At 45.6% G+C, this 16,356-nt stretch overlaps 1 protein-coding gene across 1 annotated transcript in view; it reads right to left on the bottom strand.

Annotated features, from left to right (window-relative positions):
• Nucleotides 1-1,109: 1,109 nt before the first annotated feature.
• LOC143783132 (cytochrome P450 2C20-like) overlaps nt 1,110-16,356 on the bottom strand; it is a 225,111-nt gene continuing 209,864 nt past the window's right edge. The window contains exon 10 of the mRNA XM_077271429.1: nt 1,110-3,185. Coding sequence (XP_077127544.1) covers nt 2,992-3,185 — 194 coding nt within the window. The 3' untranslated portion in view covers nt 1,110-2,991. The remainder of the gene's footprint in view (nt 3,186-16,356) is intronic.

Here is a 16,356-nt window from a genome sequence, read left to right on the forward strand (position 1 = left end):
CATCTTGGTTTTGTTTTGCCCAGAGGGCTGTGTTTATTGCTGCCTATAATAAACCAAAGGAAATTCTTATAAAGACAGTGTTGTCGTGTCTACCTCCACATACATCTGAGTGAGGCAATCTACTACAACATAATATAAATATATGTTTATATGTGTCACCCTAAATCATGAGTCCTATCTATCCGTGGAGGTTAACATCCTAATAGGCAACACAAGTGAAGGCGTCCCGTCTCCTTGTCGTCTGGCCCTGAGAGCCCCTATGACGACCCTGGATAGGTCTTTTATCCTTACAGCACAGACTCTACCACAAGAAACACAGACATGACGAGACACAAAAAAGCAGTGGTCTCCTTACGCGGCATATGGGTACAAGTAAAAGATGTTAGATAGTGTCCAAAACCCGTGCACCTCCACAAAAAAATAGATATATACCCATCCGCACAAGTATAAGAGTGCATCCCTGTTACAGTGTATCACAATCAAGATAACTCGATAAACTGTGTGGGACTGGGAACCATGCGTGTGTAAATGCAGCCTGTTCAGATGCTCTGGATTAGGCTCATATATAGCATTTGCCGGTGGCTATCACTATATGGAGTTCATTAAGCTGCATGGTAAAACAATTGGAGAAATAGATGTACTTCCCTTAGTAGGTGTCCATATTCATGGTTCCGACACATTTCCCCTCCAGGCTAAGGTTCATCAGGAGGCGGAGAAAGATGGTCCAGCAGAACCCATAGCATACTTGTGGTAGAATCTGTGCTCTAAATGTAAAACACCTATCTGAGGTCATCATAGGGGCAGGGGCACTTGATTTTACTAGTTACTAGTCTTCTGACCATCTGATTAGAGCAGACTGAATTTTGAGGGTGACAAGCTCCCTTTAGCACAAGTTTAATAAACAGGTTATCTGTTTTGGGGAATTCATAGCTTTTCAAAAGGTGCTGACTCTGTATTTTATGCTACTTTGTTTTTTACATTTCCAGCAAAAAATTATTATTTTATATATCTCCAGTGCTGATAATTATATAAACATATGGACATATAAAAGTAGCGGTACCTGAATGACACCGCCGGGCAGGACTCAAATACGGTACAGTAGACGAGGAAGCAAAAACAAAACACCGGCTTTATTGACAGAGGATTATATGCTGGAAAATCAGATTATTGTAATAACAGACATAATAGATACAGAATACAGAAGGAGAGATAGCTGGAGCGTGTCACACAAGCTGCTCTTCATCTATGGCATGCAAAGTTCAATCCAAACAGTATAAACAAGTTTCACAAATGACTCTCTTCTAACTTCCTACCTGGCTTCCGATAATCCGGCCACGCTGCTACAGCGTCCTAGCTAAAGAATCCTGCTCTACGCCTTAACACAGTAATACATCAGTGTCACACAGTTCTGCAGATTAGATGGAAGCTTGGTAGCTGCTGCTTGGTCTTGTAGCTGAGCTGAGTTTGTTGTGTTGAGCTCTTCCTTCAGGTTAACTGATTTCTTCCAGATGTGGGCAAGTCTCGTTCTCACTTTCAATGTTGAGAGATGACTGGTACCACAGCATTCTTTTCTCTCTCAGGTTATAGGTTATAGGTTTTTGGGGAGAACTACCTTGATGTGCAATGCGACTTTTTCCTTTGGGACACGGTCCTGGTGATCAATCCTGCAGTAGCCTAGCACTATCTAATCCCTTGAAACAATTAGTTCATTTGTCAGTCACTCATTGTTAGAACACAGAAAACAGTCCAGCCAGTCTCCCTGAGACAAGAGGCTTCTTGTCCAAAAGCAACACACAGCAAACTGCAGGGGAGAAAGGACTAGTCCAAGTGCAGTTCACACAAATCAGAGGGGAGCATGGTTTCTTAAAGTCACAATGTCTTTCAATGCCTAGCAAGGGCCGACCCCCAACATAAACATAGGTACAAGAGGTATATATGAATTCCACGTTTAACTTTTGATTTTAGGAGTGTGTGTGTGTCTGTTTTCTATTTATTTATTTATTTTTGTTTGCCTGAATCACATGTTCAGCCACAAATTTTACTTTTTCATTAGCTTTTATTAATTGAAAATTATGCTTTTTTAGCCAAAATAACACAAAAATATTAAAATTATTCACAATTTAGCACTTTTACCTCTAGACATGGAAATGATTCTACCAAAACATAAATCACTAATTATACACATTTCTTGGGGGTAATTAACAACTTAATTCTTTCAAATAATCCCGACAAACTCTGAAATAACTGAAAAACTGATAACTTTATCTGAACATATTCATGCGAGAATTAATAAGTCAATACCTAATGACAGAACAGAATTAATATAAAAATAAACATATGTCCGCTTTTTCTTTTGTATGAATTAAACACTAGAAGCTTAAGGTATGATTCGCCTCTAATGAATATCCATTATACTTAGCTAGGACATAGACATGCTACTCAGTTTGACCTTATTCTCTTCATGTAAAATAGACTTCCTTCTAGTTCCCATTTTTTCTATTACCTTTATATGTTATATATTGTTAATATTTCAAAAATGTCAATAAAAATCATTCAAAGAAAAAATAAAAAAGAATATTAGACTTTTGAGCTGCTTGTAAACTGGACATGGGACATTTTGGACAATTTGTCGGGTGTCATTTTTCAGAAAATGTATAGGTGTGGGGTTAGGTATGATTTTTTTTATTTTGTAATCAAAAGTGTTAAAAAAGTGTGTGGTCACCAAAACGATGGCATTTTGCCATGTTTCCCAGCTTTACCCGCCCTGTCCCCATGATAGATTCTGCACACATTAACACTGGATTCAGCTCCGTATATTCTGACACATGACATCCCAGCTGTCGTTACAAAGGGAAAACTCATATTTTACCCAATTTATCCCGACTTTATAAACATTTCAACATTTTTTCATCAGTGTCTTTTATGTCAGATTTTCCAGGATGTTACAGTTTCTCATTATTATCTCCTCCATGTGGCGGGGCTGGACGGTGATCACTTGGGAGAGGAACGAGGCACAGCGCAGATCTGGGAAGATTCTATGATTCCCTCCTTGTGCAGGGTGAGATATCTCGAGTCCTGACGCTCTGTCCCTGGTGGGAGGGTAAGAGTGAATTTCTGCAGTAGAGCACTGATGAACAGGAAGAATTGAATTCGAACTAAGCTTTCTCCAAGGCAAACTCGCTTCCCTAGAAAGAAATCACAACTTTGTTACAATTAGGTCTGACCGGGTCACTTTCTGCTTTTTTTCCCACTGCTTTAAAACCTTGATTTGCTATCAATGAATTTAACCCTCCTTGCTAGATGTACAAAATAGGTCGGCTACAATATTGATAAATTGTGTTTAGTGTGGGATGTTCGGATTGTAAAGGTTTATAGAAACTGGATAAAGTTGTGGCATATTCAGAAGGTAAGCAAAGGCCCCATTTTCCTCCCAAAATTTTCCTTTTGCCCTTTGTCAGGTTAATAAATGTCATATTTTTTTTTTTTTACTTGGTTTTGCAGATACTGCCAACATGTGCCATAACATCCCCATGCTGCCAACGTGTGCCATAACATCCCCATGCTGCCATCGTGTGCCATAACATCCCCATGTCGCCAATGTATGCCATAACATCCCTATGCTGCCACGGTATGCATAACATCCCCATGCTGCCAACGTATGCCATAACATCCCCATGCTGCCAACGTATGCCATAACATCCCCATGCTGCCAACGTGTGCCATAACATCCCCATGCTGCCAACGTGTGCCATAACATCCCCATGCTGCCAACGTATGCCATAACATCCCCATGCTGCCAACGTATGCCATAACATCGCCATGCTGCCAATATGTGCCATAACATCCCCATGCTACCAACGTGTGCCATAACATCCCCATGCTGCCATCGTGTGCCATAACATCCCCATGTCGCCAATGTATGCCATAACATCCCTATGCTGCCACGGTATGCATAACATCCCCATGCTGCCAACGTATGCCATAACATCCCCATGCTGCCAACGTATGCCATAACATCCCCATGCTGCCAACGTGTGCCATAACATCCCCATGCTGCCAACGTGTGCCATAACATCCCCATGCTGCCAACGTATGCCATAACATCCCCATGCTGCCAACGTATGCCATAACATCGCCATGCTGCCAATATGTGCCATAACATCCCCATGCTACCAACGTGTGCCATAACATCCCCATGCTGCCAACGTATGCCATAACATCCCCATGCTGCCAACGTATGCCATAACATCGCCATGCTGCCAACATGTGCCATAACATCCCCATGCTACCAACGTGTGCCATAACATCCCCATGCTGTCAACGTATGCCATAACATCCCCATGCTGCCAGCGTATGCCACAACAGCCCCATGCTGCCAACGTGTGCCATAACATCCCCATACTGCCAACGTGTGCCATAACATCCCCATGCTGAAAACGTGTGCCATAATATCGCCATGCTGCCAACATGTGCCATAACATCCCCATGCTGCCAACGTGTGCCATAACATCCCCATGCTGCCATCGTGTGCCATAACATCCCCATGTCGCCAACGTATGCCATAACATCCCTATGCTGCCAGGGTATGCATAACATCCCCATGCTGCCAACGTGTGCCATAACATCCCCATGCTGCCAACATGTGCCATAACATCCCCATGCTGCCAACGTATGCCATAACATCCCCATGCTGCCAACGTGTGCCATAACATCCCCATGCTGCCAACATATGCCATAATATCCCCATGCTGCCAACGTGTGCCATAACATCCCCATGCTGCCGTGTGCCATAACATCCCCATGCTGCCAACGTATGCCATAACATCGCCATGCTGCCAACATGTGCCATAACATCCCCATGCTACCAACGTGTGCCATAACATCCCCATGCTGTCAACGTATGCCATAACATCCCCATGCTGCCAGCGTATGCCACAACAGCCCCATGCTGCCAACGTGTGCCATAACATTCCCATGCTGCCAACATGTGCCATAACATCCCCATGCTGAAAACGTGTGCCATAATATCGCCATGCTGCCAACATGTGCCATAACATCCCCATGCTGCCAACATGTGCCATAACATCCCCATGCTGCCAACGTGTGCCATAATATCCCCATGTCGCCAACGTGTGCCATAACATCCCCATGCTGCCAACGTGTGCCATAACATCCCCATGCTGCCAACGTATGTCATAACATCCCCATGCTGCCAACGTATGCCATAACTTCGCCATGCTGCCAACATGTGCCATAACATCCCCATGCTACCAACGTGTGCCATAACATCCCCATGCTGCCAACGTATGCTGTAACATCCCCATGCTGCCAACGTGTGCCATAACATCCCCATGCTGAAAACATGTGCCATAACATCCCCATGCTGCCAACGTGTGCCATAACATCCCCATGCTGCCAACGTATGCCATAACATCGCCATGCTGCCAACATGTGCCATAACATCCCCATGCTACCAACGTGTGCCATAACATCCCCATGCTGCCAACGTATGCCATAACATCCCCATGCTACCAACATATGCCATAACATCCCCATGCTGCCAGCGTATGCCATAACAGCCCCATGCTGCCAACGTGTGCCATAACATCCACAAGAACCACTAACAGACATTAAAATTTAGAAAAGTCCCAGCAAATAGTTGTGTAATAAAGAAGCCTCCAATCAGCCCTGTCGGTGGAAAAACAAAAATGCTGTATTTGTCAGAATAAAGCGATGTACAGACAATTTTTACTCTATAAAATTGTTTATATTGTGTAAAAGCAGCAAAACATAAACAAACTTCCATAAAAGTGATATTGCTGTAATCATCCTGACCCGAAAAAATAAAGCTGTCTTATCACTTATACCCCAAGGTTAACGGCTTAAAAAATCAAAACATAAAATAAATTCCTGAATTGATGTGTATTGCTCACTTTGGCTCCCAAAAATCGGAATAGAAAGCGATCAAAAAACGTTACGCACCCCAATATGGTGAAAGAAAATGTTTCTCATCCCACAAAAACATCACCCACATAGTTACATAGGTTGGAAAAAGACCTAAGTCCATCAAGATACATTTTCTATAACCCACAATGTGATATGTACTGAGGAACTCATCCTGCCCTTGTATAAAAGCTGTCATGGAGTCTGTCTGTTCTGCCCATTTTAATGTGCAATAAGTTCATTGTCATGTTATTCAAGTTGTGGCCACTGGAGGTCATCAGTTGCCTACTTTTCATGTTGTTTACCAACTCTTTCCCCAGAAGAGCAGTGTCTTCTGGGTAAGTTCCGCCCTCATTCTTCTTGTGGAAGACAAGCTTAAGTAGCCATTTCTCCTCAGGACTGAAGGGAAGCACACGTGCTCCTGTCTCACTTACTTTCCTACCCCTGTCCTAACGGATCTCGTTTTTTATCAGTCATCCACTATGATTATTCACTGAACATCCACTTTGTACATCAACATCATTCACTATTCGATCATCTACTATGAATACTATCCACCATTGTTGTTCAACGTTATAGTTTATGTTATCATCACCCTAATAAATAAGACTTGAGCTTCAATACAGTCTGTTTAATGGGATGTGGATGAAGGTTTAGCCGTATGTTGGAATCCACACAGCATCCTACGTGGAGGAAGGCAGAATAGTGAAAAACGAGACCGCCAGTCGCAGGCGGTGATTGTAAAGTAAGAACAGATTAGCTGCCTTCAGTGAAACTGATAGCCGGTCGCAGGCTGTAGTTGATCAGACTGTACGGAACCGCTAACACCCACACTGCTCCGCATTCGGGTATCACAGCAGCCGCCATACAGCCGCAGAACTATACTGCAGCCCGCCAAGAAGAGCTACATCATTCCCGCCACGCGGAAGCTCACCGCTCATAGACTCAGTTTCCCTCCAAATCACTCAGCAGTACTCAATTAAGTGCACAATGTCTCAAAACAGCACATCCTCACTCAAGACGAGGTCACGAGCAAGCTCTAGCAGGTCATCATTAGCAGAACTGGCTGCTGTCGCTCATGCTGAAGCTGAAGCAGCCAAAGCGAGGTCCTCCTTCGCTGAGAAAGAAATGCATCTAAAGCTGAGACAAGCAGAGCATGAAGCAGAAAATGCACGTTTGCAGGCAGAACAAACTGCACGCCTGCAAGCCGAAACCGCACGTTTGCGGGCAGAACAAGAGGCAGAAACCGCACGTTTGCGGGCAGAGCAAGAGGCTGAAAGTGCTCGCCTGCAAGTGTCTCTAGAAAGACTTATGGCAGACAAAGAGACAGCAGCTGCAATTGCTAAGGCAGAGTACTTGGAAGCCATGAAGGATCCTGATTATGAGAGACGCAGCAACGTTCTTGGAACAGATCTAGAGCAGCAAGATCCAGCTCAGCGCGTTGCAGAGTACGTCCATCGACACTCCAGCATGGACAACACCCTCGACAGACTACATCGATCAGCCTACGCCGATTATCATCGATCCAACCCTGAACTTCGCTACTACAAACAAGAAGACGTCCAGCACAGAGATGTCGACCACAGCTACCGTTCCACTGAGAAGAAGGTACAGCTCCCACCTCACCTTAAAGAGACATCTTCTTCACCAGAAAGGTACTATGCAGACTGTCCGAAGCCAAGAGCGTCTCACAGGTATGGTGATGCACCACACACTAGACATGACTATAACATACCGGCTCGTACCAACACTGATCAAGCCACCATAGACTTGGCAAAGTTCTTTGCCCGCCGAGAACTGGTAACAAAAGGACTTGTAAAGTTCACTGACAAAGCCGAAAACTATAGGTCATGGCGAGCTTCGTTCCAGAACGCCATTCAGGGACTGGACCTTTCTAGTAGTGAGGAGTTAGATCTCCTGGTAAAGTGGCTTGGAACTGAATCGGTCGAGCATGCTAAAAGACTAAGAGACATTAACATAGAACACCCACACATAGGTCTACGTAAAGTGTGGGAAAGACTTGATGAATGCTATGGGTCCGTAGAAGTAATAGAGAATGCTTTATTCAAAAGAATTGATGATTTCCCTAAGATAGGGTCCAAAGGTTATCAAAGGCTTAGAGAATTGAGTGATTTATTGATAGAGTTACAGGTCGCTCAGAAGGAAGGTCTCTTGCCCGGATTGACATTCTTAGACACTGCTAGGGGTGTCAATCCAATAGTACAAAAACTTCCTTACAATCTTCAAGAAAGGTGGGTTATACATGGTTCACAGTATAAACAAATTCATAATGTACCATTCCCTCCTTTTACTGTATTTTTTGAGTTTGTCACCCAGCAAGCCAGGATCAGAAATGACCCTAGTTTTGATTTCACTCTGTCATGTTCCACTACCCCTGGTGTCAAACCCAGTAAGACACCCGTGGCAGTCCATAAAACTAATATTGATTCCACAGGTCCTCCTCACAAGACAACTAAGCCCCCTACGGAAGAGAGCAAACCTCAGGATGTCAGTAAGCAGTGTCCTCTACATAGGAAACCACATCCTCTACTAAAGTGCAGAGCCTTCAGGGAGAAGACTTTAGAGGATCGCAAAGGTTTCCTCAAGGAAAACAACATCTGCTTCAAATGCTGTGCGACAACCTCTCACCTCGCCAGGAACTGTGAAGCTAGCGTGAAATGTGCAGAATGCAGCAGCACGGATCACAATACAGCCTTGCACCCTGGACCACCTTCACGAGTGTTGTCACAGGCAGAGGAGCACGATGAGAAGCAGAAGAACACCGACGAAGACACCCCTGCGGTTATCGCTCAATGTACGGAGATCTGTAAGGGACTCACAGGAGGAAGATCCTGTTCAAAAATCTGCCTTGTCCGAGTCTATCCAGCAAGCCACAGAGATAAAGCGCTCAAGATATATGCAATCCTGGATGACCAAAGTAATAGGTCTTTAGCCAGGTCCATCTTCTTTGACAACTTCAACATTGTAGGCCCCGGTTCTCCCTACTCCCTTAGGACATGTTCAGGTACCGTCGAGACGGTGGGGAGGAAAGCTACCAGACACAAAGTGGAGTCCATAGATGGCCAGACCTGCCTGTCACTACCGACCATCCTGGAGTGCAACCAGATTCCTGACAACAGGTCGGAGATACCTTCACCAGAGGTGGCAACATATCACCCCCACCTGAAGCGTATAGCCCACCTGATACCTGAGTTGGAACCAGAAGCCCCAATAGCTTTACTTCTGGGAAGAGATATACTACGAGTCCACAAGACTAGAGAATATATCAACGGCTCCCGGAATGCTCCATACGCTCAGAGGCAAGACCTTGGATGGGTCATAGTAGGAGATGTCTGTCTAGGAGGAGCACACAAGCCGGTCTCAGTCAACAGTATGCTTACCAGCACACTAGAAAATGGACGTCTATCTCTCTTCCACCCGTGTCACAATAATCTGCTGGTAAAGGAACTACCGAGCAGCATTCCCCTACCTTGCCCTTTCTCAGTTCCTATCAACGAAGACCACGCCTGTGAAGGTGAACAAGACCACATAGGATATACAGTCTTCCACAGGACGAAGGAAGACAACAAGGTAGCGATGTCTATAGAAGACAGGATGTTCCTCAGAGGAGACGCCTACCCAACAACAGGGAATTGGTCTACAGCAGATTCATCTCCCTAAGACACAAGCTTCAGAAGTCACCTGAGACGAGGGAAAATTTCTTTACTTTCATGGGAAAGATATTCCAGAACAACCACGCAGAGATTGCACCTGCACTTCAACACTCAGAGGAGTGTTGGTACCTACCCTTCTTCGTAGTGTACCATCCTAAGAAGCCAGGTCAAATTAGAGTGGTATTCGACTCAAGCACCAAATGCGAAGATGTGTCATTGAATGACGTCTTACTGTCGGGCCCAGACCTCAACAACAGACTTCTGGTAGTATTACTCTGTTTTCGTAGAGATTCAGTGGCATTTATGGCTGACATACAACAGATGTTCCACTGTTTTCTCGTCAAAAAGGAACACAGAAACTACTTGAGGTTCTTCTGGTACCGTGACAACGACCCAGACAAAGACATCGCAGAGTACCGGATGCGGGTACACATCTTTGGGAACAGCCCTTCCCCAGCAGTCGCAATCTACGGCCTCCGACATTCTGCTAAAAAGGGTGAAGAAGAGTATGGCTCGGACATCAGGTCCTTCGTGGAAAAGGATTTCTACGTGGATGACTGTTTGAAGTCCACACCGACAAGTGAGGCCGCAATCAGTCTACTAAAGAGGACTCGTGACATGCTCGCTCAGTCTAACCTAAGGTTACACAAGATTTCCTCCAACAGCCGAGAGTTGATGGAAGCCTTTCCCTCTGAAGACTATTCCAGCGATCTAAAGGATTTAGACCTCAGCATTGACTTCATTCCCATGCAGCGGAGCCTTGGATTGCTGTGGGACCTGAAGACAGATGCCTTCACCTTTCAGATCAGCAAGGATGAGAAACCCTTCACGCGCAGAGGAGTTCTTTCCTTCGTGAATAGTTTATACGACCCCTTGGGATTTGTAGCTCCAGGAACCATCCAAGGAAAGCTGATGCTCAGGGACTTCACCCAAGACACTACTGATTGGGATGATCCACTTCCAGCAGAAAAGGCTGACCTGTGGGCAGAGTGGAGGAAGTCTCTTGAAGCCCTGACCAACCTTCGTGTGAAATGACCGTATGCTCCTGTGCCATCCACAGAGGTCAAAACGCAAAGACTTTGTATTTTCTGTGATGCATCAGTCAAAGCAATTGCAGCAGTAGCATACCTCAAAACCATAGACGTAAGCGGACAGTGCCATATCGGGTTCGTTATGAGCCGGACAAAATTGGCGCCACTTCGTGAATACACGATACCCAGACTGGAACTCTGTGCTGCTGTCCTTGCAGTTGAGTTGGCCGAACTGATCTCGGATGCGATGAGTCTGAAGATCAAGGATGCAGAGTTCTATACCGATAGCAAGGTGGTACTGGGGTACATCTGTAACGAGACACGACGCTTCTACGTCTACGTCAGCAATCGGGTACTTCGGATAAGAAGATCCACCGGCCCTAATCAGTGGCACTACGTACCTACTCACCACAATCCTGCAGACCACGCGACTAGATCCGTTGCACCCAGTTATCTGAAGGACACTACATGGTTCACAGGTCCTCCCTCTTTGTACCGTTCGATGCCCCACATCAGCAGGCCTGATACTTTCGAAGTAGTGGGTCCAGACACAGATGAAGAGATCCGACCTCAAGTGTCTGCTCTACATACAGAGACCTCAAGCTGTCACCTCGAATCTCACCGGTTTAGCAGGTTTTCCACCTGGAAGTCACTTGTTCGAGCTATAGCTTATCTATTTCATGTAACCCAGTCCTACAAGTCAACACTACCTGATAGCCCGAGACCTTGTAAAGGTTGGCTGTTGTGAACTATACTTCTTGGCTCCCTCTTGTGGTCACTAGTGATTTGGCACTTGATTGTCTTTTACCAGGTCGGTACTCACCTGCTTCGTTAGGTCTGGGGTGTTGCTATTTAAACTTCCTGGATTCTCAGTCCAGTGCCTGGCATCGTTGTATTCAGTTCATTTCTGTTTGCTCCTGTCTTCAGGTCCTGGTTCTTTGCAAGATAAGCTAAGTCCTGCTTTCTTATTTTTTGTTATTTTGCTTTGTTCATATTTTTGTCCAGCTTGTACAAAATGTGATTCCTGATATTGCTGGAAGCTCTAGGGGGCTGATATTCTCCCCCCTCACCGTAAGTCGGTTTGGGGGTTCTTGGATATTCAGCGTGGATATTTTGCAGGGGTTTTTGCTGACCATATAAGTCATCTTACTATTTTCTGCTATTAGTCAGTGGGCCTCTCTTTGCTCAAATCTAGTTCATTCTTACGTTTGTCTTTTCTTCTTACCTCACCGTTATTATTTGTTGGGGGCTTGTATTACTTTGGGGTCTTTTCTCTGGAGGCAAGAGAGGTCTTATTTTCCCTGATAGGGTTAGTTAGTTCTCCGGCTGGCGCGAGACATCTAGGATCAACGTAGACACGTTCCCCGGCTACTGTTAGTGTTTGTGCTAGGATCAGGTATATGGTCAGCCTAGTTACCACGTCCCTATGAGCTGGTATTTATGTTTGCAGACTTTGCTGTAATCTCTGAGATCCTTTGCCATTGGGATCATAACAGTATGCCAGGCCTATGAATAGTTAATGCATTGCAGAAGTGGGATTAAAAGAAAAGGAGTTCTGAGTTTTGTTTTTTTTTTCTCCTCTTTCTTCCTTCCCCTTTTTCTCACAGTGGCTGTAAGCTTTGCTGCAGACATGAATGTTCAGACCTTGATTACTAGTGTGGATCAGCTTGCTGCACGAGTGCAGAGCATTCAGGATTTTGTTGTTAGCAGTCCTATGTCTGAGCCTAAGATACCTATTCATGAGCTGTTCTCTGGAGATCGATTTAAATTTAGGAATTTTAGGAATAATTGTAAATTGTTTCTATCTTTGAAACCTCGTTCGTCTGGAGATTCAGCTCAGCAAGTTAAAATTGTTATCTCCTTTTTGCGTGGCGACCCTCAGGATTGGGCTTTCGCGTTAGCGCCAGGAGATCCGGCATTGGCGGATGTTGATGCATTTTTTCTGGCGCTCGGATTGCTTTATGAGGAGCCTAATCTTGAAATTCAGGCAGAAAAAGCTCACCTGGCTATCTCTCAGGGCCAGGATGAAGCCGAAGTGTATTGCCAAAAATTTCGGAAATGGTCCGTGCTTACTCAATGGAATGAATGTGCTCTGGCCGCAAATTTCAGAAATGGCCTTTCTGAAGCCATTAAGAATGTGATGGTGGGTTTCACAATTCCTACAAGTCTGAATGATTCTATGGCGCTGGCTATTCAGATTGATCGGCGTTTGCGGGAGCGCAAATCCGCTAATCCTCTGGCGGTGTTGTCTGAACAGACACCTGTTTCAATGCAATGTGATAGAAACCCCGATCCAGCAATGCAATGTGATAGAATCCTGACTAGAACCGAACGACAAAATCATAGACGACAGAATGGGCTGTGTTTTTACTGTGGTGATTCTACACATGTTATATCAGCATGCTCTAAACGCCTAACCAAGGTTGTCAGTCCTGTCTCCATTGGTAATTTGCAGCCTAAATTTATTTTGTCTGTGACTTTAATTTGTTCATTATCTTCCTACCCTGTTATGGCGTTTGTGGATTCAGGTGCTGCCCTGAGTCTTATGGACTTGTCGTTTGCCAAGCGCTGTGGTTTTGTCCTGGAGCCTTTCAAAGTTCCTATTCCTCTCAGAGGAATTGATGCTACGCCACTGGCGGAAAATAAACCGCAGTTTTGGACACAAGTGACCATGTGCATGACTCCTGAACATCGGGAGGTGATTCGTTTTCTTGTTCTGCATAAAATGAATGATTTGGTCGTGTTGGGTCTGCCATGGTTACAGACCCATAATCCTGTCTTGGATTGGAAGGCTATGTCTGTGTCGAGTTGGGGTTGTCAGGGAATTCATTGCGATTCTCCGTCGGTGTCTATTGCTACTTCTACTCCTTCAGAAGTTCCTGAGTATTTGTGTGACTATCAGGATGTATTCAGTGAGTCCAGGTCCAGTGCTCTTCCTCCTCATAGGGACTGTGACTGCGCTATATATTTGATTCCTGGCAGTAAATTTCCTAAGGGACGATTATTTAATTTGTCTGTACCCGAACATGCCGCGATGCGTTCTTATGTCAAGGAGTCTTTGGAGAAGGGGCATATTCGTCCATCCTCTTCCCCTCTTGGTGCGGGATTCTTTTTTGTGGCCAAGAAGGACGGGTCTTTGAGACCTTGTATAGACTATTGGCTTCTGAATAAAATCACTGTTAAGTTTCAGTATCCTTTGCCGCTATTGTCGGACTTGTTTGCTCGGATTAAGGGTGCCAAGTGGTTCACCAAGATAAATCTTCGTGGTGCGTACAACCTTGTGCGCATTAGGCAGGGAGATGAATGGAAAACTGCATTCAATACGCCCAAAGGTCATTTTGAATACTTGGTGATGCCCTTTGGGCTCTCTAATGCTCCTTCAGTGTTTCAGTCCTTTATGCATGATATCTTCCGGAAGTATCTGGATAAATTTATGATTGTTTATCTGGATGATATTCTGGTTTTCTCGGATGATTGGGATTCTCATGTAAAGCAGGTCAGGATGGTGTTTCAGGTTTTGCGTGATAATGCTTTGTTTGTGAAGGGCTCAAAGTGTCTCTTTGGAGTGCAGAAGGTTTCCTTTTTGGGTTTTATTTTCTCCCCTTCTGCTGTGGAGATGGACCCAGTCAAGGTCCGAGCTATTCATGATTGGACTCAGCCCACGTCTGTTAAGAGTCTTCAGAAGTTCTTGGGGTTTGCTAATTTCTACCGTCGCTTTATCGCTAACTTTTCTAGCGTTGTTAAACCTTTGACGGATATGACCAAGAAAGGTTCTGATGTGGCTAATTGGGCCCCTGCAGCCGTGGAGGCCTTCCAGGAGCTGAAGCGCCGGTTTACTTCGGCGCCTGTTTTGTGCCAGCCTGATGTCTCACTTCCCTTTCAGGTTGAAGTGGATGCTTCTGAGATCGGTGCTGGGGCTGTTTTGTCGCAGAGAGGCTCTGGTTGCTCTGTGATGAGACCATGTGCTTTTTTCTCTAGGAAGTTTTCGCCTGCTGAGCGGAACTATGATGTTGGTAATCGGGAGTTGTTGGCCATGAAGTGGGCATTTGAGGAGTGGCGTCATTGGCTCGAGGGCGCTAAGCATCGTGTGGTGGTCTTGACTGATCACAAAAATCTGATGTATCTCGAGTCTGCTAAGCGCCTGAATCCTAGACAGGCTCGTTGGTCATTGTTTTTCTCTCGTTTTGACTTTGTGGTCTCGTACCTGCCTGGTTCGAAGAATGTTAAGGCTGATGCTCTTTCTAGGAGCTTTGTGCCTGACTCTCCTGGAGTCTCGGAGCCAGCTGGTATTCTTAAAGAGGGAGTAATCGTGTCGGCCATATCTCCTGATTTGCGACGTGTGTTGCAGAGATTTCAGGCTGGTAGACCTGACTCTTGTCCACCCGACAGACTGTTTGTTCCTGATAAATGGACCAGCAAAGTCATTTCCGAGGTTCATTCCTCGGTGTTGGCAGGGCATCCGGGAATTTTTGGTACCCGAGATTTGGTGGCTAGGTCCTTTTGGTGGCCTTCCTTGTCACGGGATGTGCGGTCATTTGTGCAGTCCTGTGGGACTTGTGCTCGGGCTAAGCCTTGTTGTTCTCGTGCTAGCGGGTTGCTTCTGCCCTTGCCCGTCCCGAAGAGGCCTTGGACACACATTTCCATGGATTTCATTTCTGATCTTCCGGTGTCTCAAGGAATGTCTGTCATCTGGGTGGTGTGTGATCGTTTTTCCAAGATGGTCCATTTGGTACCCTTGCCTAAGTTGCCTTCCTCTTCCGATCTGGTTCCTTTGTTTTTTTCAGAATGTGGTTCGTTTACACGGCATTCCGGAGAATATTGTGTCCGACAGAGGATCCCAGTTTGTGTCCAGATTCTGGCGATCTTTTTGTGCTAAAATGGGCATTGATTTGTCGTTTTCATCTGCCTTCCATCCCCAGACTAATGGTCAAACGGAGCGAACTAATCAGACACTGGAGGCTTATTTGAGATGTTTTGTTTCTGCGGACCAGGATGATTGGGTGACCTTCTTGCCATTGGCGGAGTTTGCCCTTAATAATCGGGCTAGTTCCGCTACTTTGGTTTCGCCATTCTTCTGCAACTCTGGTTTTCATCCTCGTTTCTCCTCGGGTCATGTTGAGTCTTCTGACTGTCCTGGGGTGGATTCCGTGGTGGATAGGTTGCAGCGGATTTGGAATCATGTGGTGGACAACTTGAAGTTGTCACAGGAGAAGGCTCAGCGATTTGCCAACCGCCGCCGCGGTGTGGGCCCCCGACTTCGTGTTGGGGATTTGGTTTGGTTGTCTTCTCGGTATGTCCCTCTGAAGGTTTCCTCTCCTAAGTTTAAGCCTCGCTTTATTGGTCCTTATAAAATTTTGGAAGTTCTTAACCCGGTTTCTTTTCGTTTGGATCTTCCGGTGTCGTTTGCCATTCACAACGTGTTCCATAGGTCTTTGTTGCGGCGATACGTTGTGCCTGTGGTTCCTGCTGTTGAGCCTCCTGCTCCGGTGTTGGTTGAGGGCGAGTTGGAGTACGTGGTAGAGAAGATCTTGGATTCTCGTCTCTCTAGACGGAGGCTTCAGTATTTGGTCAAATGGAAGGGCTATGGTCAGGAGGATAATTCCTGGGTGGCCGCCTCTGATGTTCATGCGGCCGATTTGGTTCGTGCCTTCCACGCTGCTCATCCTGGTCGCCCTGGTGGTCTTGGTGAGGGTTCGGTGACCCCTCCT

This window comes from Ranitomeya variabilis, chromosome 6, assembly GCF_051348905.1.
Source record: "Ranitomeya variabilis isolate aRanVar5 chromosome 6, aRanVar5.hap1, whole genome shotgun sequence".
Classification (NCBI taxonomy): Eukaryota; Metazoa; Chordata; class Amphibia; order Anura; family Dendrobatidae; genus Ranitomeya; species Ranitomeya variabilis.